We start from the raw sequence: 27,531 nt of genomic DNA on the forward strand, positions 1-27,531 counted from the left end.
TACACTTTGCAGTAAGGGAGGGGAAAGGAGAATGTTCACAGGCACATAGACCTTTTTGTACACGATGATCATACATCTTGGGCAGTGAAAAAAGTTTAAAACATTGATTAAAAACAAGCTTATTTTAGCTTTCTGTACCAACTAACATCTCATATCACACTGAGATCACAGTTTATCCGGATGACATTTAAGTATGAGTGACCAAAGTGACTTTATAAGCTTGTGTCGTACAGTTTACCGCTCATCTGTCTTTGATTCTTCTCTTACTTTGATAATTTAAGTCCGGAGAATGTTGGCAGCAGGAATTTAGATGTGCATTTGTTTAGCAAATGTGGCGCAAACTGATAAATCATACTGATCAAGGTTTAAAGTACTAGACTTGAGAGAGGCCCCGGCAAACAAAACCAACCAATCATATGGCTACAGGCTCAGTGTCCCATTTTGTTAAACAACATGGTCACATAATGTGTTTGTGTAGTTAACAGAAAGTAAAATTATCCAAAAAAACAACAAAAAAAACCAAGGGTTAACCTTTGCACATAGCTTTTTTTTTAATCCTGACTGCCCTCAGCAAAGTGGCTGATCTGATATGATTTAAGCCTTGAACACAGCTCCTTCTTTTACTCAATAACCATTCAATGTGAAAATGCAAACACATATTTCAGGTTGAGCTGAGGACTTTCTGTAAATGATGTTTATAGACTGAAAAATGCTGACTTTGATCTGCACTTCATTTGCCTCAGCAGGCCTTGAAAACACATGATACAGCGTGAAAAGATGTTACTTGGGGTTAAATTTGATCTGTGTTATAAATCTGTCGTGTATTGTATTGAGGAAGAAAAAAAGCCATCTAAACAGACAGAACTGATACAAATAATCATAAGCGTTGTGTGTTTAAATTTGTGGAAAATAACATGTGCCATGGTAATACAGCAGACTGTAACTGACAGCGACATGGTAATCAAACAGGTATTTGCTGACCCCCGGAGGAAGAGAGGTCAAACAAATCTTAGCACCTCCCCTGAAATATACTGGATTTATGACCTGACCACATTTTATAATAGATCACTGAACTCTATGCACTTGATCAATGCTTGCACTATCACTGGTTGCACTTTATTGCTTACCAAATTTCCTAATCTTGTAAATATTTTTTGTATCATGAAATCCAATAAAAGATCTTTAAAAAAAAGATTTTACATTTCAACATCTGTGGCTGAACATCAAGATAGAAATAATAATAAAAAAAAAAGCTCAGACGGCAGGACAACTGATTCCCAGACCCATAATATAAAACATAAAACACAGTGTAAGTGGTGGTCTTAAAAGATCTAGACAACCACAATGTTGAAAAGACTTCACGCATATCTGCACAAGCCTCAAATAAACCTTATGGTAATATGATTGTGGCGTCTCTCCAATTCTCTTCCAGTAATGGATTAAGAAATTTGTCAAGAAAAGACAACAGATGTTCCATGTGACAAACCAGTTATATTAAATTTTTTACCATCAATCAAAAAGTGTCTTTAAATCCTTGAGAATTTAAACTTTAGGATAAATAGGATACTGGCCTTTTGTTTTTGGGCATGAAATCCGTGATATGACATCAGTCTGTGACTGGAGCGTGTGCACAGTCTCTCTCACGCACACACACACACACACGTACGCACACACAGACACGCACACACACACTGTACACAAATATACCAGGGTTCAACCTCCAAGTGGTTTACATTTTGGTTCCTTTGTACAGTCTCATAGTTACAGAGGAAGAACTGATGAATGTAGCAGAGTCATCACTTAGAACGGGAGAAGAAACAGGTGAGAAGAGACATGGACAGAAACCATGGAGGGGAGGTGTGTGTGTGTGTGTGTGCGAGAGATGGGGGGGAGGGCGGGGGGTTAGTAGAAGGACGGAGGCTGGGGCAGCTGTCCCGACTGGGCAGGTGGTGGTGGTGGTGGTGGTGGAGGAAGAGTCACTGGCCTACATGACATCACATCCTGTCTCTGCTTTTTACCAATCCACACCAGCTTACTGAGCGACTGACCAACCCACTTCCAGAGCCTTCACACGCTCATCGTCATGTTTGGAGAATACTGCAGAGAGACAGAGAGAGATGTGCGTGTGTGAGAGAGAAGCATTTTCTTTTAGTTGTACATCAGTATCCTCAATTAGAAATACCAAATTGCAAGGGATAAATAAGAAACGCTCTCAAGCATTAAAAGTTTTACCCTGTGGTGAACCTATTTTTGAGATCCTTCTAATAATTTCATGCAGATGATGACTCACACTTTCATTCTGAAAAGGGTTAAGGAAGTTTCCACCCATCTCTCCATCCTCTCTTGGGGTTCCCGGCTGGTTACTCATACTTAGGTTACCAGGAGAGTTCTGCACGAAGGTGAACACAGTAAGACGTAGCATAAACAGTGCTTGTGTATATACATGTCTAAATTACAGGAATATTTTCTCTTACCTTGGGGAGACTGTCCATATCACCAGACCCTGAGAAGAACAAGTACATAAATAACACAAATCATCATAATCAATCAAACACTCACTGTACAGTCACTTCATTTTGCATACATTATCTTACAAATTAGGTAAAAAGATACACAGTCCAACACAGATATTCAGTGTCAATGCAGCAAACGTAAGCTGCTTGTTCCTGTACCTAATGATCCATTCATGTGATGAGGCTCCATTCCAGCCATTCCCCCCAAAGGACCATCGCCACCTGCACCCATAGGGAACTGACGAGAACATAAACAGGAGACGATGATAGACAGGGAACAAAATCCAACATTAAAGAATAAAATACATACAGAACAGTGCAAAACACAAATGATTTACAATCAATGATACAATAAAAGTGCCATAAAACAAAAGCAAAAAGCACCAGATCACTCACGACCACATGACTCCTCTTAAAAAACTGTTTGAATTTGAGTTTAAAATTATCTCAGTCACGGTTCATTTTGAGTTCTGTGAGTAAGGAGCTCCACATGTTGATCCCCTGAACAGTAAGTACACTAAGACACAGTGATGTACAGACAGAAGAAAAGATAATGCCTCACGTTTGGTCGGCTTCCTCCTGGAGGAACTGTGTTTATCATAGTGTACATGTTGTCGCCGGAGTTAGTTGAATCTGACAAAAAAAATGGGAAAACAGAATAAGAGGACAAAAGAGCATAAATGTATGTATGTATACACACACACACACACACACACACACTTTACCTGCTGGACTTGGCATTATTGGGGTCCCGGGTGGCCCCCCGCCTCCCGGAGGTCCCTGAAATTACAGTTTGGCTATTGTAAGATTTATTCATGAACGAATTAACTAAAGCCTGTTCAGCTGGTGACCAGAAAAAGTCTAAACTCAAACATACATACCACATAACTTCCTGGAGATGCAGAAGAATAAGGGGTCTACAAAAATACAGAATGAAAATATTAAAAGAAACAAAATAACTGTTAAAACTTTCTGTCGGTTGTGTTTTGTTAGAGCACTTACAGAATTGGAGTTTGGAGGATTTGGCCAGGGTCTACCCCCACCAGGTCCCCTGAAATACACACACACAAACACACACTTTAGTTTTCTGCTTTTGGTGAGTTTCTTTGTTTCCAGTTCATTTGGGCTGAGTTGGCAACAACAAGGTCTTCTGTTGCCAGAGAGAGGTGATGGGAACAACAAGTAAAAAAAAAACCCACACACCAAAAAAAAACCCACAAATAAAAACACAAAAAGAAGACAAAAAAAGAGGAAAGCTGGCACCCAGCTCCACTTTCAGATCCCCAAGAGCTAAGAACACACAGTAGAGTTGGAATTAAAAGGGACATAAAGGAATAGCTGACTGCATCTACTGTAGTGAGAGATTAAGGACATTTGCTGTTGATTGTTGTCTTTCTGAGTGAAGGAGATGTGGGATGTGCATTTACATTTTAAGAGAGAGACAGAGGAGGGAAAAGGAATATTTCTCTTCTTTTTTTTCCATTTTATCTGCACAAGTAGCCCTGTGCTAGTCACTGTATGCCTGCATGTGTATGTGTGTGTAGAATACAGTAGGTAGAAACCACTCACATGTTCATGCCAGGCATCCCAGGACCAACCAGTGCATTCAGCGGTGGCCTCATCCCACCTCCGTAGCCCTGGAAAAAAAAAAAAAAAAGCCAAAATGCTCTCGGTTATGTCAACAAGAGAGTAACTATCCACACATATCCACACAAATCATTTGCTCCTGTACCTGGGGCCCTAGTGGTACCATGCCTCTGGGTGGAGTCATCCGCTGCATTGGTCCTCCCATATTTGGATGTCCTGAAATACAGACAAACAGTCATATCGCAATCAGCTATTGGTTTCCAGGATAGTGTAGAGTGTATTCTCTCACTGTGATTTATTACTGGGAAACTGTTATTTGATCACATGTGGCCTGTCTATTATCGTGAAACAACTTTTGTCACTGCCTGCTGAACTCTCTCTTCAAACAAGCACATTCGCTTTGTGTATTTTTGTGTATTACACCCTTTAGTAAGACACTGTAGTCTTTCAAAAGCCCAGGAGGAGATCAATTTCAGTTGCCTCAATTACACAATTTCTTCCGTCTTTCCTTCTAATGTCTAATTGAACAGTAACTGAACATCCTGAGTCTTTCATGCACAATTTATATGATGTCTGGAGGAGTGACTAGTTTGTGTAAATGTGGGTGTACGGATTATGACTATTTTAAAAAAAAGTATTATCAACAAATACCATGAAGAGATAAAACCAATAATGGATTTATCCTGCTAACAAGTACTGTCTGCTTCTTCTTATATCTCATCAAAATAGCAAAGTCGTGTATAAAACGTCGTCCCAGTGCATGCTCAGGGACCTCTGCTGTGACTCTCCAGAGACAGAAAAAATACAGTTGTTGAATTGTTTCAGCAGCCATATTAATAGTGATGAAGGAATATGTCAGCCAGTGCAATTGCACGGCTCTTTTAATGTGTTTTTTATAGTTTCTAGATATCATCATGAGCTCTAATAGGCTGAGACAGAAAAAACTTGTTTGTTAGTTTTCATCTCTCTAAGGGTATATTATGATATCAAAACATAATATAATGCCAGAGCTATCTTTCATTGAAGCAGATGCTGACTGAGCACATAAAGCGTGCTGTATTTTCCCTGTGTTTGTGTGCACCACCAGTGTGTCTGCAGTATGTGTACCTTGCTGTCTTGTGGGGTCCATTCCACTGGGCAACATGGGCTGGCTACCTGGGACGCCTCCAAGTCCCTACAGAGAGGAGAGGATCCATCATCAGAATTATCCTCAGTGTCACACAGATACTGCCCGTTTCCACTCTCCACAGTTATGTCTTCTGCCTGTAGGTGTCAGTGTGGCTCTTACCTGATTGGGTAATCTGAGGGGTGGTCTGGGTCCTCCAGGGTATCGAGGTGACATAAATGGCTGAAAAAAAAACCCCAAAACAAACAAAAAAAACAAGCATAAATGCAGGTTGAATCAATCAGGGTTAGAAATACTGTGTGCACAATCTATCACATGCATGACAAAGACAGAGCCTCTAAAAACTTGCTCTTGTCATTCTACCAAAGGCTTCCATAACAAAGTACTACATCATGTTTTACTGAGAGGGGATTATCTTTACAGGAAATGTATTCAAATAGTATCTACATACTTTATATACTCTGTATATAAAAAAGCAAATGTTCCACCTGTCAACCTCTGCAGAAATATATGTAATATAGGCTTATCTACAGTGCTGGTATTTTTTCATTCTCCAAAACAGGAAACCAACCAGGACTACTGTGTGTGTGTCTTTTATTGAGTTCTGGGCTCATTTTTCTTTAACAACAGTTCCATGACAGCAGAGCGGTGGAAGTCAACCACATTTTCATTGGACTGGATTTATGGAAAAAAGAATGAGAGAATAAAGGATGAGGTTTGTTGATAATGATGTCAGTCTGTGTGTTAACAGTGCAGAGTGTTGGCAGTATGTGTCAGTAGCTCTTCTGTTGCTGCGAGTGTGTTTCCACTTGTCCTCCCCGCAAGACAGTAGCAATGCTGTTGCCATGTCTGCTAAAATGATGCCACCGTGGTAAGAAGAGCCAGACTGTAGTTTTATGACATGCCACTAGAGAGCAATAGTTCACTTGTTTTGATCAGGGTCTTTTCTTTAATTACCCCTCTTCTCATCTCCCAGATGTGCTGAAAATCCATTTAAGGCAAACAGCTACAGTATTTTAGGTCTATTTAAGTACTATGCTGTGATGATTTAAACTCTTGTTCTCATATTAACAAATGCAAACAATTGAAGAAAGAGGGTTTGGGAATGAGTGAGTCAGTAAATGACTAATCTTGTAATTTGGATGAATGAATAAAATAAATAATGTTTAAAGCTAGTAAAAACCTGTGGATATATCTTTGCAGGCTTTGGATGTGCATTGTCTGTGACCTGAATTTATTTTGTGCAAATATTCTCTGATCCAGTCCACATGTGAAGAATTTATCTGGGACCTGAATCAAGAACTGGGATTCTGGTAGTTGTTGTGTTTTTTTTTTTTTTAACCTGTAAGTCTTGACAGGACCTTGTCTTCAAAGAACAATTGATCTTCAGAAGGAGATGGAAAGGGCTGTTTCGGACTCAAGTTTGAGTTTTTTGAAAGCGGAGCTGAGAAATGCCTATGAAGGTTATTGATCTGTGTGTCAGATGCGAGTGTCTGAGTTTGAGTGATAATGACAGTTAATCAATGTACAACTGGCAGAGTCCTTGTGATGGAGAACAGAGAATAATCTCTGGCGAAGTTTTCTTCTGAGAGATTTATTTCTCCTGTCAGACTCTTTTTCTATCAGATTTGAGAAAATGGTGCAACCACACACATAGATATATGCAGATTATAGACACATGTAAAAGGTAGCCGTACATTAATAAATACAGTTAGGCTTGAGTGAGTGAGTTCTTTGAGGAGCAACTTCAAGAGTCCAATACTCTTATATATGAAAAAAGAGAAACACACCAACCCCCTGGGATGAAATATGGGCTATAATTTACCTAGTGTCCCGTTTATCAAATACTATACGCGTGAGTGGCCTAAAGACCCAAAGACTCTCTTTCTGTTTGTGTGTGTGTGTGTGTGTGTGTGTGTGTGTGTCTGCGTGCACTTTATACCTGAAAGAATCCTGGAGGGACTGGCCCCACTGGCATGCCCTCTCCTGGGGGAAGGTTCCCAAGGACGGGGCTAGGAGCTGCTGCAGCACTCTGAAAGATGCAACACACACACACACACACACACACACACACACACACACACACACACACACACACACACACACACAGACAGAGACAAAGACAGAGAGAGAGAGAGAGTAAATCTAACAACTCAAAATAGTCTGCAGAAACTTCAACACATCTTTGCTCAGCAGTGAAAGTAACTAAGTACATGTGTTCTAGTACTGTACTATCCTGTGCTGAACTTAAGCACAAATTTGAGGTACTTGAGTATTTCCATTTCATGCTACTTCATACTTCCACAAAAATCCAGAGAGAAATATTATACTCCACTACATCTATTTGTGGTGTGTAGTCCTGGTAACACGCACACACACACACACACAAACAAAAAGAGCAATTCAAGGGTCTTCCCCCATCTCTTCCTTGCTGTCTCTCTCTCAGTGGGATATTTCCTCTTTCTGCAGATGCCCTGCCATGCTGGCCCAGTCCAGGTTTATTTTTATACCTTGTGTTTTTTGTTGTGCTTGTTCCAGACGGACGGCGCTGGTGCATTTCAGTACTGCCTCTGTCTGCTTCCTGTAGCATTGTACTACTAACTAACCCGGAGTTACCACCCAGCACCGGCCTCTTCCTCATCCTCATTAGGAATACATGAGACCGGAGACAACACGCGGCGTGGAAGAGTGTACATCCACACGTATGATAATGTGTGAACAGTGAGCACATAAAGCCAACAGAAGTCTGTGTCTGCGTGGATTTTTTTTTTTTTTTTCCCAGTGTCTGCCCACTCTCTGTTCTATTTCTCTGATCTCCCCTCTCGCTTTCTCTCCCTCCCTCTCTGAAGGCATCGGCTGGGTGTAAAGAGCTCCGGTGAAATTCACCCACGGTCTCTGAAGTTTCCGCCAGCTGACTTTTTAGGTCAGACAGGAACAAGGTTTAATCAGAGCTGAGATAAAAGCAGACTGACGACACTCCTGTATCCTTCTCTGCTCTACCCCGCCACCGTCGCTATTCCCTGATCCTCCCTCATCTTCCTTTATATCTCCCAATTGTTAATGTTCAGCAACGGGGAACCGGATGCAGTGCAGCTTTTTTGATTCTGTATTCTGCTGCAAACAGAGCCTGTGTTTGTCTCAGCAGATGAATGTACAGATGGACACAGATGGACATTGTATCTGCATGGTTCAGTGGTGAGAGACTGGTTTTGCTTTGTTTGTGTGTTTGTGTTTGTCCGAGTGCACACTCATCATGCACAGCATCAAGTGTGTGATTTTGTTGTGAGTTTTCCCCCCCTTTCTTTCCCTCTGCCTTCTCGCACCCTGGATTACCCAGAATGCCTTTACTCACTGGCAGCCTGGAGGTCTGCTGAGTTTGCCTTCATGCTCAGAGAGGGAGAGGGAGGGAGAGAGGAGAAAAGAGGACAAAGCAGAGATTATGTGTGTATGTGTGTATGTGTGTGTGTGACTACGTGAGTGTACTTCATGTTTGTTTGTGTGGGAAAAGGAGAGCTGGGGGAGGAAAAAAAAACCTACCTGACCTGCTGACAAAGCAGCATTTTCCAAATAAAGCAACAAGAAAAAAAAAAAAAAAAAAAAGAAACAACACACCAGGGTATCTCCCTGCCCCAAAACCTGCAGCACCCTCCATCTATGGAAAACAAAAACACTAACTTCTCTGGTGCTGGCAGTCTCTCTTGATTATGACAAACCAGAAAATCTGAATGAATCACAAGTTGGAGGTCTCTGTGTTAAATTTGTGCAGCACTATAACACTAATATGAGACACTGATTTGTCATCATTTAAGTCCGACACTGTGTCTTCACATCCAAAAAGATAATTGGTACTTTACAGTATATTAGCCAGCTGTAATGCTACTAATATACAACACTAATATTAAAGAAGTAATGTTACTAACTTGATTTTTAGGGTGCATTTTAAAGTCCAGCCACAAAAAAATTAAAATTTGACTTCTTGACTAAGTGTAGTTTTGCAGTATTTTTTCTGTTGATCAGCAGGCAATGTCCTTACAAAATGAACATATAAATGAAATGAAAATATACTGTATGTCCAACAATGTTGCAACCCTACTGCTTTGGGTTATATAAAAATTTGAGCTTGATAAATAAATTGGCAGGGCAATATTTTGGTCAATATTAGCTAATTGCAGATATCTGCGTATGTGTCAGCCAATCAGTAGCAAGAAATTGCTGTACAGAGACAGTAAAGATATGTTTGAAGTAATTTAGAAACATTATTGCAGTTACATAGTTTGTCCATCAGAGAGCAAGTTTATTCTTTAACTGTTCAAAGTGTATATTGTGGTCACAACTCATAAAAAAATAAAATAAAAGTCAGTCAGCCTGAAAAATGTTTGTCTAAATGTTTGCTTGTCTTATCTGTACATGCATATAGATAACAGCCAATATATTATTATGAGATTTTTTTTTTTTTTTAGCTCCATATAAGCCTAAAAAATCCAGTATTGGTCAGGTGATAATAAAGTACACATAGTCTGAGAGCTGTTTTTTAATCAAGCACCGAGAAAAGCATAAGGTCAGTCCAATTGGACTCATGGGTATGATGACTATATGAACAGGTTAGTCAGAGTGTTAAGTAGCAATCACCAGATAAAGCGTAATGATTTGTGGACCTAGTATCTTTACAGATACAGACTAATTTATTTCAATATTCGAAAAGAAAAAATGCTCATGACTCTGTCAGTAATTACCTTTATCTACTTTAATTACCTCTACTGACATGCGGATGGTGGTAGAGAATCAGTCCAGCAACGTTTAATGTTTATTCCATTAGTATTGACCTAGTATTACTCAGGTAACTGTCGATAAAAGTGAAATTAAACATGCTGATGTGCTAAGACCTTCACCTCAGCCATTCAAAAACTATGCCGTAGCTCACGGCTGCTGATAATCGTGTTGACAGTGAGATTGCAGGATTTCACCTGAAGCAATATAACCGGATCATTGTGGTGCCGGTAGCTCATGATAGCTGTAACAGTAGAAGCCGGCTGTTGGTTGTCATACTTACACTGCTGTGTAATACTAGATTTGACTCAATGAATTCCTTTTAAAGAAGTTCTGTTTAAATACCGATTCACAGCCAAGCTCAACATATTCAAGCACTTAACCTTTTTAAACATGAAAGGCACACAGATTGTTTCACGCTGTTAATGAGTCCATCATTTACACTTCTCGCACATCAGTGTTTACACTTTTCTGACAAGGCCCAGAGAGGGGAACAATGAGACACTGAGCTGGCGGCTGTACACATTAACATACTCTATCATAGTGTATTTTATTGTGTGAATGTAACCGTCAACAGTGTCTTGTGCAGTGAGTCTCAGTACATTACTGACTGAGAATTACTGACTATGAAACACATTTGAGAACAACTGATGATGTTAATGAACTTGAAACCTGGTGGAGTTTATTGTTGATTCATTTTGTGGACAAATGATAAGACCCTGACCAGATGACTGTGCTCTCCAGATGGAAGCATTCATCTACTGAGACTTGTGATGATCAAGGTGTTACAGTATGTGGCTCATTTTCCATCATCATCATCATTACCATGATCATCTTACATATGAAATTCTCACGTGGTAAATGAAAGCTAACTTGTTGTATGAATGGTGAAGTAACAAGATCATGTCTTAGCATCTCTTTTGATCCTCTGTGAGCTTCTTCTCTGTGTCTGCTCTCTGTCTTTTTCTACTTTAGCCCTCTGGAAATGACACAATCGTTTCAGAGACACATCCTACCCCAACTTTAACATACTACGCCCCCTACATTTGTTGTTACAGTACTGGCGTTGTAACCACAAGGTGTTTGTGATGAAACCTGAAGCGGTGGAAAGGCCCCTGCATGTCCTCAGATGAACACCTGCATCTCCTGGCAAACTCATTTGTTGCATAAATTATTCAAACCGCCACCCTCTAGGAGAACGCCACAGTGTAGCAGACATACGCAACAAAACATACAGTAAAGCGCGCTGTAACATCACTGAATGAAACTAAGACAAAATGTCCAAAAAAGGGGGTAAACACAAGAATCTACCATAAAAATATACAAAGAAAGATGGTCGAAATTTGCAGTTAATGTATCATATGTCAACATCAAAAGGACTTTGCATCAGTTGGAGGTTAATTTAAGGTTTAGATGTGCAAGGGCTAAAACAAATTGGGGCTCGGACTTGCTGTGGGGATGTGTGGAATCTCTCCATCCTTTCTGATACGAGAACTACCACATAAACAAGGAAGTTTACCGATATATGACCATCCTGCTTTATTTGATCAAGCATTCTTTGCTTTGCTGAAATGAGAGCTGACTGATGTCTCTTTATTGAAACAACGATCTGTTGACTCATTGTTGACATTAAAATTTTGAGACAAAAAATGTGGCTGTAGATTGAAAACACTTACGTGAAGTTGATCACAACATGCGGTAGTTCCCTGAAGACAATACAAAAATGTGTTGAGGGAATTGTAGACATTTAAATCTAATGCAATTACACAAAGGCACGCTACTCTATAAACTAATCAGACTTTCTCCATACCACATTCACACTACACTAATCCCATCAGACTAAGGGCTCAGTAATACTTAATGAGATAACTCGCAAAGTCTTTCATCCCTATATGTTTACCGATTGTGTTCCACACTAATGCGCGTGTGTGTGTAATGCATACATACTTTGTGCGTGCGTGCATGTGTGTGTGTGTGTGTGTGTGTGAAGGTGGGGAGTCATTTTCTTTCAATACTTAGGAGACTGAGAGAAACTCAGAGATGCGTGAGTGGAATCTCAAAAGGCTGTCTGTGTTCTCTCTCTCTCTCTCTCTCTCTCTCTCTCTCACTGTCTCAACCTGCATCGGTCGCTGTCTGCTTTCTCCACCTCTCTGTCTCTCAGAGGCTTCTTACACAAATCAGCTCTGTCTCATTTTCTTTTTTTGTATCCATATGCTGCCCCATAACAATATGTTTTTTTAATCACGTCTGTAACTAGACTTGAAGGAGAAGGCCGGTGATATTCTATATTTTTCTTATTGTCAACAAATCCCATGAACAGATGAAAAACAATGATGAATTGATCCTACTGACGAGTAATGTCTGTGCAGACAAAGTCTGCTTATTCCTGCGCCACAGACGAGTGATTCACAACCTCTTTTGTCTCATCGTCCTCCACAGTTGTATCAGACGAACTCAAGTTCACCATCTGTTATGTTCTAAATACGTTCTTTTCAATGGATTTGGAGATGTCATTAACTCTATTGATTATATAAAAGTGGATATTGTTACTCTAACATTTGACACATGTGAATTGATTCTGTTTAAGTTGATTTGGCCCAGTTTACATTCATACTACAACCACATGGGAAAAGCATAATGTTTCATCCATTTATCCATTACATTTAACCATTTCATCTGCTTATCCATTCATTTTAGCTAAATATTTAAACAATTTATCCATTACATGAATACATACATTACATGCTAACTATTTTGACTTCTCTGCTTGCTGGCTAACTGGATTACATGCACTCTCAATTGCAACCGGCAGTGTTAATGTGTTGTAACCAAACAGTATTGGAAACACAAACAACACATGATTCATTCTGTTGTACTGTGGTTCATTTTGAGTCAACGACACACCACCCTGGAGCAGTACAATACTCACTAACGCACCAAACGTGTGTTAATATTCTTTAAAATAATAGTGAAATATTCCTAAACAAATGCACTATTTAATCCTGTTGAGTTAACATTTGCTCTGGGTAGGGGATGGTTGTGGGGTGTGGAAGGGTTACCACCGAGTCTCAAGGCCACTCGCAGTACAACAGGATCTACGAATGACACACCACACAGGAAGGAACTCCGTCCCTCCTCCCTTCTCCCTCTTTCCCGCTCCCTCCATCCACTCAAATGCCATTAGTCCACTTCCTGAACGAGGGTGGGTGGGTGGGGGGGAATGGAAAGAAGAGATGCTACCAGTCTGCATGACACTCACATACACACACACACACAGTCACAAGCAACACACACACACACACATCCACATGCGCACATTCAAGTGTGAGAGCGGAAACGCAATAAGAAGATTGATTTATGCATACTGTATATCCACAGAATGTAACTTCGAAGTCTGTCAGTTACTGTCAAAGCATAACAACAGTACATCTACAACTTACTGAGGGTTTTAACTAAAAACTTCTAGGCAGCAAAGAAGTGAGAAAGAAAGAAAGAGAGAAGAAGAATTGTGTTCAGCAGCGTAGCAATGAGAATGGCTGTGCTCTGCTTTTAACCATGTATTATTCACAGTCTCCTGTGGCGACCAGAGACAGTTTAACACGGTCCGCTGTCCAGTCCTCTGCCAAACTCACTTTTCAATTTGAAGGCGGATAGGCTCAAAATCACCCTCTGGCATTCAAAGTTCCCTTTCTTAACCAAAACAAGCCATATGCTACACCAGTAAAACACAGCAGTGAGTGGAAAAATGTGTTCCTCCCCGCACTTCATCCCAGGTCTCCGCTGTTTAACAACGAGATCTAGCTGAGCTCAAGCTGCTAAGAAAATGAAAAAACTATTAAGTGAGTACATCCATGTGTTTGTTAATTGTATGTTAACATGGGACAAACTCAGGTTGCCTTGGAGGGAAATTCAGATTTCATACAAGCTCAGTTCTGTTTTTGTAGTTTTGGCAGTCATTCCTGTTGATAATTAATAACCAAATAAAAAGGATATGTGTGGTGATATACTGTATTTTTCCTTATTTAAAACATGTCCTATGCAAAGACCAAAACAATAAAATTAGCAGGTCCCATATTCACTGTCTTGCTACCATAAATACCTTCTAGAGAACCAAATCCATAGCTGAAAATAGTTCCCTACAAATGCACTATTTACTCCTTTTTTAATTAAGGTTTGCTATACATACAGCTGTTTTACAAAACCAGCCTTCTTAAAAATGAAAGCATAAATTCGTATGCCATTTCTGAAGGAAGTCAAAAAGTAAAGAGAAACGGAATAATGCATTGTTGTTTTTTTGTCTTTTTATCAAATTTGTTGACAATAACATTATTAGCCTTATCCTTTAATTGCTCAGTTCTGGGAAGGGGGTGACATCACCGAAAAGAGGTCAGATGGAGCAGGGAACACGGGCAGTCAAACAGTCGTAGTACTCAGATGAGTATCATGCTATTATAACCAATAGAAAGAAAAATAAACCCAAGTTGTAATAAACCGGGACTTTCTTTGACAAAAATAAGAGAATCAATCTGCACAATATCTTTGGCTCTCGCTGTTCCCTCACCATCTTTTCAATCTTTACCACCTTCAGCAGCATGATATAACCTGACGTGCCAGTTTCTTACACAGAATCATCTGAGAAAACGTCCTTGGAAACTGTTTGGAAAAGGGCAGGAACTTTCAAAAACACCTTGCGAAGCAGCTGGATTCATGAGATCACACGAGAATCCTCGTTGGATGCTTATTGGGCCGACAGAAACGCATAACTTGGAGCCTGACGAGATGGATTCCTGTGTGATTTTGCGATGTTGTGATCTCGCAAATCCAGCTGCCTCGCAAGGTAAAGCACATTATCCTGTACAACAGAAATCCCATGCAGCAGACACTCTCTAGTGTAACATTATGGCTGATTACCAGGTAAAATGGCAGCACAATGTGTCTCACTAGGTTATTACAGGTAGGGTGGTAGGATGACAGTGACAGGGGGGGGCTGGCCGTGTTTCCTATTATCACTGATGTCATTATCGACCCTTGTAAACATCTCTGGGCTGTGAGGAGCTGTATAATATGTGAGGTGGAGCTGTGGGCTGATGCACATGTCAGATACACATACAGAGCTGAAAATGATAGTCACTTTGGCACTGGAGAGCCACACTTCTCCCGCCACTATCTCTCTTGGTTCAACGACACTAGGGGAGATAAGGGAGATGGACTGAAGTGAGAGGAGAGGAAAGGGTAGAGAGACACAGAGGCAGATGTAAAAGCCGCAGCTTGAGATGAAGAGGAGACTATGTCATGGTCTCCTCTTCACGGCAGATCGATACAAAGACAGAATATTGATTCCGCTGAAATCCACATATTCTGTGATATAGAACATTGAATCACTTCTTTTAAAATAGTTTATATGTTACAATGGCAGGGATCCGATGGTCAACTAGAAGAAGAAAAAATGAGAATTGTCGATAAAAACGTCATTAATCCGAGCTAGTGAGAAGTCGCTTTCAGTGTCTCATCTTGCAGTCCTTATAGTGCAAGAAGGCCAGACATAAGAGACAGCACCAGATAAGGATATGGGTGTCTACAACAGCAAAAAACCACTGGGGTTAGTTGGGGTCAAAGAGATAACACGCCAGTCTGATCGTGTCAGCATTCTCGCTTTGCCCTCCTGCTCTCACTCCATAGTCCTGCTGCAACTTCTGTGTCTCAATCTCTGGATCATTCACTGTAATCCCTTTCTCACACACAACCTGCGAGGGTACTGCTGTGTAAACCTTCGCAGCATTTCTATAGCTTTCTTCTCTTTTTCACACACAAAATGGTCTCAAATGGGTCAGGTAAAACAGGCATACCTGTCAACATTGGGATTTGAAAATAAGGGAAATTTTCCGGTGCCCCGCCCCGAGCTGTCCCACCACCCCCCTACCAGAGTCCACATACGCCCTACATTTAGACAAGGGTACGCACAATGAATCCCAAAATCACCACCAGGCAACCACTTGCTTTAAAATATCAGTGCAACAAGGACTGGGTTAACTAGTTCCTACGTTAAGTAAATGACTACAATAAGGTGTTGAGAATCAGATACCTGATTGAAAGTGAAATGAACATCCCTGCATATAATTTCAGCACTTAAAAGTTTATTTATGTATTAGGCTGCTTAAATGAGGATATGTATCACTTACACATTATACTTCAATTGTGATTTTGAGAGAGGCTACTGAGACAATTGGGGGGAAAAAATGGATTGACATTCACCATCCATACACCTGATGCACTTGAGTTCTTCTTCTTGTTTTATGGGCGGGTGCCATTATTTTTTACAATCTATGGCTTGAATGACTTCTTGTCACTAGATGTTACAGCTTATGTTCTACATACTGCCATCTGCTTTACCTGCAGGGAATGTACCTTACTGGCAAACTTTTGTTTTTTTTTTCTTTTTTTAGAAAGGTTAAAAATACAGGAGATATACGGGAAAATATCCCAGGAAAAACAGGAGGGTTGACAGGTCTGGACAGGGTGAGGCTGGATGTTGTTTTTTTTTAGTTTTTTTTTTTTTAAAAAAGGTACACAGTGTCCTATGTCCAGACAAAAAATGTGCTAACATTGCCAGATTCAGATATCAAAACTCCAACTCTGACTATTTCTCTAAGACAGAAATATTCTTGAGGATTTCTGTGAGAAGCATGTGCTCAGACAGCACTTTTACTCAGACTGTTACAGACACATAACACATGCTCCTGACTAAGAGCCTTATTTTCATAATCAATAATAACTGCAGCCAAACTAGAAAGGACTCCTTTGTATCCCACAGCTGCGTTAGAGCTTCTTCTCATTCTTACACCTTCTTGTCTTCCTCTGCCCTCAGTTAACCTCTCCTCTCCACTCTGCGCCGTGCCCTCGTCTTTGCCCCTGCCCACTGCAGAGCAGCAAAGCGTGCATATGTCAACATCACATAAACACTCCACCTCAGCGTGTCAAAACATGCATGTGACATGACTCAGCGTAACGCAGCAGTGGAAAACACACTCCTCGGAGACCAGAGGGCTGAGCGCAACAGGCCGGCAAAAGAGGAAGGAAGACGATAAGAGACATAAAGAGGAATGCAGAAAGACTGAGAGCGGGGACAGAGATAAGCAGAGGCAATGAAGGAGAGGAAAGCTGCTGATGTGCAAAAGAGAGGATGAAGCAGCACGGAGAGTGAAGGGACAGGCAGCGGAGGGAAAAATAGAAAAGGTAGAACGAGTGATTGCAGTGTTCTCCTAGAGAAATGGAGAGAAGTAGAGTATCAGCAGCCCAGTTTAACACTGAAATTTCCCTTGTTGTTTTTCTAACAGTTGGAGATTGTGACAACAGTTTCCATCTCTGCTCAACCTATGGAAATTCCCATTCTTTTTCTCCCTTCACTCGGCTCGCTCTTCATTGCCATGGCAATGATGTTACAGTGAGTCACCTCCACATCTCCCTCCTCCTCAACACCGCCAAGGAACATGGGAGCGTGCGAGAGAGAGAGAGAGAGAGATAGAGAGAGAGAGAGACAGAGGAGGAGAAATGGCTCAGTTTCCCTGGAAACAGACTGGGGGTCTCCCCAACCCCCATTGGTTCTCAACTGGTTGGAATCAGCTTGTTACCCACAATGCTTGGAGCCAACAGGGTCTCTGTTTCTAGGTTGTCTCTGTCCTCTCTGTTTTTGCTCTTCATATGCATGCGCACACAAACACACTCACAGGCTTTGGTCAAAATTTAGGTTTGTATTTCATGTCACTGCACCAAGCAATTCATTCTCAGGTTTGTTTTATGCTAATTCATAATCAGATCATAAAGTAAAACTTCTAAGCCTCTTAAAGAGTTTTTTGTCATTATTACAGACAGGATTTTTCAGCATGTTTGTATCATTTCCTCATAAATTACAGTAATGTTTGACAACTGCAAGCCCATGGGGAAAAATATGCAATAGTTTAAGGAACTAACTAATAATCGGTTTATAATTTGTTCCAGTAAGAGGTAAAATTATCTTCAAAGGATTAAATGCAGCTGGTGTTACTGTAATTACAAAAATATGCAACAAAGTCTTGGACAAACCAGTTCTAGATGGTTCAATTAAGGCTGAAGGTTAGAGGAGGTTTGATTGGAGTTCGTTGGGAGGCAGCTCCGCCTGAAAAGACAACTTCAGGGGAAAGAAAGTCCCTCAGTCAATGAAGTAGCCGCAAGGAAGTTGGCTTGTTGAGGTTGAATATTGATTTTATTTGTTCTGAGCTCATGACTCTGAATTGGATTATTTTATGTAGAAAAGAGCAGTGATATATGGTACCTACTTTCAATTTGAGCATTCCTTATGAAAGAAATTGATTGGAGACAGAAAATTAGTTGATTAAACCTTTTAGATTATTCACAAAAAAAATCTCATGGACATATCAGCCAGTTGGTGGCACAGCAGAAAAGCATCTGGAGTGTCCAAAACGAAGAGGGTTTATCCTCTGGGGAGCATATATGTGCTCGCTGAATTTCATGGTGATCTCATCATAATATTTTAATATTTCCTGGGTACAAGTAGAGATTTTAGCCAGAAAACGTCGCTCTGGACTAAAGTTTTTGACAGATGGACTCATTTTGCCATTCTTGCAGTGCTAGAGGGAAATTAAACATTAATAATTAATAATTCCAACATCACAGCATTTTCTTTTGCAACTTTCTGTGAAGTACTGCGTGTTACTGGGTTATTAGGGTTGCAGAACATCAGAAAACAACCAAAGTGAATCATGAGTAAAGGCCCATCTTATAATGGTTGTACCAGGAAGACCGCAGACACTAGAGAACATGATAAATCCAAGGTCAAGTGTGTATATGAGTGTCCTTCTGTTTAGTGTAACAGCACACATCTAGTGTACTGTACTTTGTTTCTCATTGCATACACATATTTTTTTTCACCGATATCAAACACTGAGTGCATCAGGATGTAAATGAATAAAGCCGTACTGTGTGTTATTACATGTTTATAAAAGTGTGTACCCTTCAGCTGTACAATACGTGACAGAATACGTGTGCTGATGTTAAATTGAGCAGTGTGAATACATTTCCATGCATGAGTGAGAGAGTATGAATGTAAGATCTGGCAGCCTGAGACGGAGCATTTTTTATCAAAGGGGGTTGCTCTTGGCACTGCCTCTTGATCTCTTCTTCCCCTCTAACTGCTGTGTGCCTGCTATCTCCCACAGTGATGCCACACAATGATAGCAGGCTCTCCTCACTATAATACTGGCCTGTAACACTTCTGCCTGTCAACTGTCTCCAGTTCATCCATCTGTCACCCTCTCTGATGAAAAAAAAATATCCAATTTTAAGTAATTTTGCCTTGTACAGACAGCCAGTGAGTTACAATGACAATTATTTCTTCTGCGCTTTTCCTAATTTATATTTTTACAAACTTTCCCCAAGTAGCAATATCTTAAAACAGTTGTTCCCAAACTGGGGGTCAAGACTCCCCGAGGGGTCATAAGATGATTAAATGAATAAAACAGAAAATTAATACTGCAGCACAACATGTTGGTTTTTCTTTTGCTAACTTTTCTTTATTTTTTCACTTTGCTTGTGCAAGTTTTGACACCTCTTCCTCCTTCTAAAAATGAAACAATGCTCACAACTCATGACCACACTATGGCCACAAATTGTGATGATTCGTCACAAATGGACACTTTCTTTTTAAGGGGTCACCAGCCAAAAAGACTGGGAACTATTGTCTTAAAATATGGTTAAAAACTACCTGCTTCATGTTGGTATCAAGTCACATCTCTTGACTCTGAAAAATGCTAAAAATGAGCATTAAAAACAGGATTTTCACTGGACCAAATTCAATTCTAAAGTCTAATTACACTGGCATATTTTAATTTGCTTTAGGAAAAATGAGAATTTTACAAAGCAGATTTTTCCTTTATGTGTTGGCATGTTTCTTAAAGACTTTTGGAGGGTGTTTATTTGTAGAAATATTTGCCTAGCTTCACTGTCTGCATGACTGTCTGTAATCCAGTTTTCCTACATTAATGACCGTCTTCGTCTGTCATCCTGTGGGGCTGCATGCCCGGCTGATTCTGCATATGTGGCCTAGTTCCCTAATATTTGTCGCCTCATCTTCTGGTTGATTGAATAGCATCTATACTTTTTTTTTTTTTGTGGCTGTGAGAAGCCATCACACATTCACAGGAGAAGGAGACACAGCTAAAATCCCTAAACAAAGTGTAATCACAGTAACTGTACATTACAGACTTTCACAGCCAACTGCAACATTTTACTTCACAGCGCATTTTGAGTCACAATATCAACTTTTTCTAAAAAAAAAAAAAAAATCTTTATTTATCCAGGGGGACAAATTTTTCAACCAACGGCTTGCTTCAGTTAATAAGCACATTCTTATCAGGGGGATGCACAGCACAACCAGTACAACTGTCAGACACTGATAATCGCCTAAAATCAGGAGTCAGGTATCTCTCTCGGTGGAGGTTTTTTCATCTGTTTAACTTCTCCCCCAATACATTTTTCTAGCTTGTCAGCCTTTCCAGCACCAGTCTGCTTCTCTAACCTCTAGACGGTCTCTAACTGTCTCTCCCAGAGCCTGCAAGAATAATCCACTGAGTTAAATTTCAACATGTACGTGTACAATTATTCCGCAAATTCACAGTGCCGCACGTAAACACACAACAACGCACCGATGCACTTCACACAATTTATATGGCGATGTTTCTATTTCAATTAAATGGACCACTTTTGAGTACAGCAAACATTTTAAAGTGTTTAAATGTCATAATGTAGTAGAATAAATGCTGCTAATATGCTCAATATTGTTTCCACAGGTCTTACAAGCAATTTCATGCTGGCTCGATTCTTTCTTGCTCCGTTTTAATTGGCCCGTATTTTGTTAAAGATCACAGAAATGAGTTGGGACAAAAGTTTGCTGCCAGCAGAGAAACCACCCAGTTGTTACTGCAGAAATCAGTTAAAACACATGAAAATACAAATCATATTTCTCTCAATTTGTTAATCATCTTCACTATTTTTATTAGCAGGTTGCACTATCTTAGAATGACAAGACTCACAACACTATCAGGAGAGCCTGAAATGACCTGCATAGATTGATTCTTGAGAGACAACACAGAGAAAAGCAGTAGTAACTAACTTTTGTCTCTAATAAGACCATTTCCGGACCAAGCATAAGAATTTAAAAATAACTTGTTTTTATGACTTCATGGCCCTTCGCAAATGGAAACCGCTCATTTAGTATTGAGAACGCAATTTACAAAGCACTTAACAGAACTGTAAACAGCCTTTCTGAAGCCTGAAAAGCTTGTCCGAGGATAGAAATCAATAACATCGCATCTCTCTTCACTTTGTTCATCAGTCTTATTTTCCCTTTTAACATTCGATCATTGTATTAATGTCCTACGCATCATCCTCAGACACCGAAATCTAGTGATATGATCCACATATACAGTGAACGACCAGATGCACAACGTCATGATGCTCTCCGTGTAAACAGACAGAACCAAAATGCTGCTGTTGCTTTAAACCAGGTTTACTCAAAGCCTACTTTATCTACAGTCAAACTGGTGTAATCGTGCAAATCAAGTCAAAAGCCTCGTCACAATCCCATCGATTATCAAAAGAAAGGGACACAAAGATGATGTGAATGAGCTCCTACATCTCCCCGGTATTAATTAGGCAAAGCAAGGTGCTTTACATAAAACATAAAAGGCATCGAGACAAAATGTAAAAGCGGCATAAGGCAGTATGAAAAGACATTTAAATACAATTAAAAAGAGTTAAATAGAAAATAAAAATAAGCTAAAATAGAATAAGACGTTACAACGCAGAGTAAGATATTAATCAAAAGCCTCAAATTTGATTTAATAAGAGGCAGCGGCAAACAGAAAAGTCTTCAGCCTCCATTTAAAAGAACAGAGTTGCAGCAGAGTAATTAGGACTTCACTCAGTAATTAGCTATCTGAAAATAATTACCATCAAAATGTCTGATTAAAATCTCCATCAGTCTCAAAGTCAGGAGACTGAAAAGGAGACACCGGCATCAAATTAAGGTGCAGTACTTTTTCCAGCGACGTCCACCGCAGTTGTCCCCTCATTTTGTTTTAATTGAGCGGCAGATACGTGGGTAGTACCTCTGATTGGATCTGAGAAGCAGCGCAGCATTGGAGCAGTTGATTGAAAGTGACCTTGGTCTAATTACAATTGGTCTAATTATAATTCTCTGATTACATCCCTGCAGGAAATGTAAGAATACGATGTTGCTGGTGGCTTTTGCTAATGACGTTAAGATAGATTCTGAATCATTTCTGAATTGAATTGATTCTTCTGGTAAGAAGAAACAACAAGACACTGCTGTTTCCAACCGGAGCACAATTAGATTTAATTACTGTAAATGTGTTTTTCTTGTGATTTTTGATATTGAGAAGCCTTCGAGATCAATAAATGAGAAAGAGCTGTCTGTCTTTGTCTTTTTGCCCCTTGTTTTGACTCCCTCACACTCTTTCCATCTATCTTTTCTCCGATCCATGTTCCCTTGTTTTTTTCTGCAGCTCTCTCCTCTCGTCTCTGTCTATCTCCCAGGCCTGAGGTCGGGCTGCCCTCCAGCTCCCTTCCTCTGAGCCAGGATGACATCATCGCATAGCTGCCTCGTCCTCAGAGTGCCTATTCATCACCCTGATCATCATCGCCAGCATCAGCAGCATCACCTGCGCGTGCACACACACACACACACACACACACATACACAAGCGCACACACCTACTGCAAGAAGATAAAAGAGCAGAGAGCCCCCACGAGTTCTGCAGGATTGCAAGCGTAAAGGAAAGAGGGATAGAACCACAAAGAGGGAGAGAGAAGAGAAGGGATGGTGCGATAGGCAGGACAAACCTGCTGGGGTAGGCAGAAACCCCTGACCTGTGCACTTCCAACAATACATCTCAATAAACCACAGTACCAATAAATCTGATGAGTCAGACTTCGGGCTACAGAGGGAAAACAACAACATAAAGCAGGAGCGAGAAGACCCACCAACCCCCTTCCTCCTCCACCTCCAAACTTCCTGCGAGGGGAGCTGCACTTCCTTTCTCTTAGTCACCAGTTAATCTAAAACTTCAAGAGTATTGGCAGCGCTCACTGTATTCCGGTTACTGTCTGGTGCATGACTGAATCAACTCATGCCTTGATGTGCGGGAATTACAGCAGTGAAGTGGAGCCACACTGACAAAACACAGCAATAAACAATGTTTCCACCACACAGGCCACTGTCTGCCTGCCCGGTCTGCTTTTCAGCAGTAATGTGCTCACAATAATTGAGGCCGACGTGTGTGTGTGTGTGTGTGGGCTGCTGTGCCCTGATCGAGTACTGTATCAGTGCAGATACTACAAACATCAAGCAGTATATTCTCTATAGTCCTTCATTACAAACTTTGAACATCACAATAAGCAATTAAACCCGGTTTCAGATCAAAGATTAATGAGAAGATAAATCATTTAGAAGGTTGTAAAGAAAAGTTGCAGCCATGTGGTGACAGTGTTAAGTATATTGCTCTGGAAATAGAAGTGAGAAAGGTTGGTAAATCCACAGTTTCAACTTTATGGCCTAAATGGTTTTTTTTGGACTTTTAGACATACTATCTTTATCACAAAATAGCACCAGTGAGCCACTCGTTGACATTGCCATCATCATTATTGCTCTTTACATGATCTAGTACACGTGTCAAACTCAAGGCCCGAGGGCGGAATCCAGCACCACATTTTATGTGGCCCGCAAGAGCTTTCAGAGTATAATTTGCACAACATGTGTTGGTATGTACGTGTATAAAAGTGTGGTAATCATCTCAGGTGTTCAGGAATTACCAGCTCTAAACTGAATTTGATTTGGAGTCTAAAATCTGTGAGAACATTTATATCAAACATACTTAATAGGTGGGCTCTGGTCCGGATCCGGGTGAATAACAATTTAATCTGAACTGGAAACAAAATTTAACCGCAACCTGACCCGCACCGTCTTTCAAAGACATATTGCTATGACATCATCTCAGCTGTCATCATTCAGCTGCCACTAGTCACCACAGTTAGCAAGGTTGTTGAGGCATGTGGGAGCTCCGGTTGATAAAATCAAATGTCTTGTTCAGAACTAGCCAATACAAAAACAAAAATATCATGCATTTAAGGATGACTGGACTGGGAAATACTTGTTCATTTTGCCTGAGGGAAGTATGACACCATTGTGCTTGCATTGCAATCAAACAGTTGCCATAATTAAGAGTTGGAACACAAATGCCACCATGAAACCAAACATGCCTGTTTCTCATTATTACTTACCAGTACTCTACTTTGAGTATTTCAGTTTTTTTTAATGTATAACAGTTGTACACTTGAATGTGTGCTTGCCATTATTTTTCCTAGAATTCTGCTTTCAGAGCTAGTTATTAGTTATTAAGTTATCATTAAAACCAATAATAATCAAATACAGACACAATTACATGATATTATAACAAGTAGATACATTTATATAGTCTTACATTTACAACTGGCCCTTTGAGGGCAAACATAATGCTGATGTGGCCCGGGATGAAATTGAGTTTGACACCCCTGATCTAATGTTTCAAAGTAAACAAACCAAAGGGAAGAGGAAAATGGAGACATGGGAGTGAGGTGACAAAATCTCCTCAGTCTTTGATCTGAACTGGCCTCATGGAGACCCAAAATCTATTTTTTTGTCACAACACACTTTTCCCTGATGACTTATACTTCATAACACCACTTTTCATCACAAAGTCTTTGTCTGTCAATCAAGATAAAAATAGGCAGAGCCAGTTATGTTATCATCTGTCTCCTCATTCAGACCAAAGCAACAGCTAAAATAAAAAAATGACCTGCAAAAACCTCATAAAGTGAGTTTTAAAAGTGTATTATTCCATTGCTATATTGTTTTATTTCATAATACTTTCGGTAATACTACATCTTCCTGGATAGCTTGCTGCATAATCGGAGAGTGCTGTTGTGCCGGAAAGAGGAAAAGGGAAAGCTACATCAGTGCTGACTCACGTAGTCATGGAAGGCCTTGGCCTCGCTGGAGTGTTCACATGTGTCTCTTCTCTCTGGAGCAGCACAGTACAGGTCCCAGAAAACACTACAACACACAGATCAGCAGTTAGTCAGAGAAGAATGATGTGAAAAGAAGAAGCATCTGAACCCGACAGATGAAAATAATAGACAATTTTAGAGTCGGGGTAATACAACATCAAGGCAATAAATATAATTCTGTTTTCTTCATTAGATGGGAATAGACAAGCTCAAGTGCAGTGTTATGATTTGCAGAGAGCAACCTTATAGAGGAGCTTTTAGGGACTGTTAATGAGATGAAGACAGATGAAATCAGGAGGAGGTGAAGGCAGGATAAATGATGGTTTTATTCAGTAATATCAATGATGGAATGAAGAAAAATAACGTAGTTTCAATCATTACAGACGAAGACACTCACCACCACCATGAGTGGAGGAACCCCGGAGGTTCTCCTAATGTGATGTTCTTCTCCCATCGGATCTGGACACGGAGAGAGAGAGAGAGAGAGAGAGAGAGAGAGAGAGGGAGAGGGAGAGAGAGACAGAGAGAGAGATGCTTTAGAAACATATGAAGTATAAAAACAAGCCCGACATGTGAATGATCTACTTTACAAGGTCGGAGAGGGTGCAAGGGAATTCTTACACACATGCCATTATGTAATTATATTATGATCCTCATGCCACGGATTCATACTGAAAAGTGGATAAATCTGTGTGGGTCTGAAAGCCCGTCTATTCACACAAGTACCTGAAAGTGTGTGTGTGTGTGTGTGTGTGTATTTTTTGAGTCATGAGATGTACAGAGTCTGAGATCAGAGACATGTACCAGCCTGAGGAGCCCAATCAAACCTTTGTACAACCTCCACACCCTTTAGCCTGCTCCTCTCCCACATTATCCGTCCTTCTCCCTCTAGTGTTTCATTAACATTTTCCTTCTTTCTGTCCTTCTTCATAACTGCCTTCTATCCTGTATTATGTCTTCCTTTCCTCCAGTTTTTTCCCTTACAGTATTTCTTCCTTCCTTTCCTTTCTGTCTTTCTTTCATTCAATCATTCCTTGTTTCCTTCCTAACAGAAAGGATAGGCTGGGGTACGCTCAAAATAATTAGTTTGTACGACGTGGTTGTAGCTGTTCTGAACAGCCACACATGAATACGTGATGAAAGAGATGTGATGCTCATTCAAATGGGAAAACTGTGCATACTGGTGAACGGTGTTTCCTCAAACCCATTCATGGTGCTGCACTGATTTCTACATATGACAACTGACAGAAATAATTGTGTAAAGAAAGAAAAAAGCTTAAGTAAGAATTTTAAATCTCACCTATGTTCTCGCCTGCTCTCACCCAGCCAATTTCCAGTTTTGGAAAGTTTTGGAAAGTTACAAAAATTGTTGGAAGCAGCAAGCTTAACTGGCCATTCACTAAGCCAATAACAGTAGATTTAACACTTGCATTTCTTTTAATTATTTCTGAAACAATGGGCTTTTGATTTCAGAGAAAGGTAAAAAAAAAAAAAAAAAAAAAAGGCTTCTCACTTCTAGCTGGTGTCAGTTTTTCTGTTGCATGAGTTGCATGAGTTCTGTTTGCTGCCTGAGTTGATAATGCTATCTCTAGGTGACTTTTTAAGGTTTCTAGCTGATTCGTTTCAAAATGAGAATTTTAAAGGGGTCTTAAATATGCACCTCATGTACATAATACATTAAATTCTAAAAGAGTGAAGCAAACGCAGCATTTGCCAAGCAAAAAGTTAGCATTCTCACCAGTTTATGATCCATGCAAGAGACATGAAAATAAAGAGCTAGCTTTGTTCTTGTATTGCAGTTTAGAGCTAGTTAGCCCTAGTAAGTTATTAGCATTTCTTAGCTTACAAACTTGCTTGTATTTTCAAACAATAGTTTTTTTAATTTTAACATTACAAGAGAAAAGGATGCGGGGTGCTGATGTCTTTGGCAAATGTAACGCTATGTCAGCCACAAATGCTCTTCACTCATCAAGAATTGGGAAATACTGCATGTGTCGTTAGTAAGTCAGTTTCTTGTACAAGCTAATGTTTGCAGCTTAAGTTAGAGCAGACAAACACACTGTTCCACACTATTCCTTACATTTTTGCTCTAGTGCTTTTGCTTGTGGAAAAATAAAAAAATGTATGCACACTGCTTCAAAATGTGAAAAACTTGACAGACCTGTTATACCTAGTTACGGTTGCTAAGCTGTGATTGTACAATCGCTGTACGGGGGAGGGGAGGTTTAGCGAACAGTCAGTTCGGAAAGGAAACCTCATTTTGGTTGAAGAATATGCTTTAACACACCAGTCAAGGTCAGTGACTAACATGGTGCTGACATCACGCACTGTACTTGGTAGGCCTGATTTATGTTTGCACTCAATATCCGCTGATGGGCGCGTGCACACACACACATGCACACACACACACACACACACACA

General features: G+C 40.2%; 1 protein-coding gene across 2 annotated transcripts in view; it reads right to left on the reverse strand.

Annotated features, from left to right (window-relative positions):
- ssbp2a (single stranded DNA binding protein 2a) overlaps positions 1-27,531 on the reverse strand; it is a 54,217-nt gene that overhangs the window by 354 nt on the left and 26,332 nt on the right. For both annotated transcript variants that reach the window (XM_042421572.1, XM_042421573.1), the window contains exons 3-17: positions 25,508-25,569; positions 25,072-25,156; positions 7,169-7,258; positions 5,389-5,448; positions 5,208-5,274; positions 4,246-4,316; positions 4,083-4,150; positions 3,516-3,564; positions 3,395-3,430; positions 3,239-3,293; positions 3,076-3,146; positions 2,673-2,751; positions 2,475-2,503; positions 2,291-2,389; positions 1-2,097 (exon numbers count right to left, since the gene is read on the reverse strand). The exon at positions 1-2,097 is cut by the window's left edge and continues 354 nt beyond it. In XM_042421572.1, the coding sequence (XP_042277506.1) occupies positions 2,068-2,097; positions 2,291-2,389; positions 2,475-2,503; positions 2,673-2,751; positions 3,076-3,146; positions 3,239-3,293; positions 3,395-3,430; positions 3,516-3,564; positions 4,083-4,150; positions 4,246-4,316; positions 5,208-5,274; positions 5,389-5,448; positions 7,169-7,258; positions 25,072-25,156; positions 25,508-25,569 (951 nt within the window). In that variant the 3' untranslated portion in view covers positions 1-2,067. The remainder of the gene's footprint in view (positions 2,098-2,290; positions 2,390-2,474; positions 2,504-2,672; positions 2,752-3,075; positions 3,147-3,238; positions 3,294-3,394; positions 3,431-3,515; positions 3,565-4,082; positions 4,151-4,245; positions 4,317-5,207; positions 5,275-5,388; positions 5,449-7,168; positions 7,259-25,071; positions 25,157-25,507; positions 25,570-27,531) is intronic.

This window comes from Thunnus maccoyii, chromosome 9, assembly GCF_910596095.1.
Source record: "Thunnus maccoyii chromosome 9, fThuMac1.1, whole genome shotgun sequence".
Lineage (NCBI taxonomy): Eukaryota > Metazoa > Chordata > Actinopteri > Scombriformes > Scombridae > Thunnus > Thunnus maccoyii.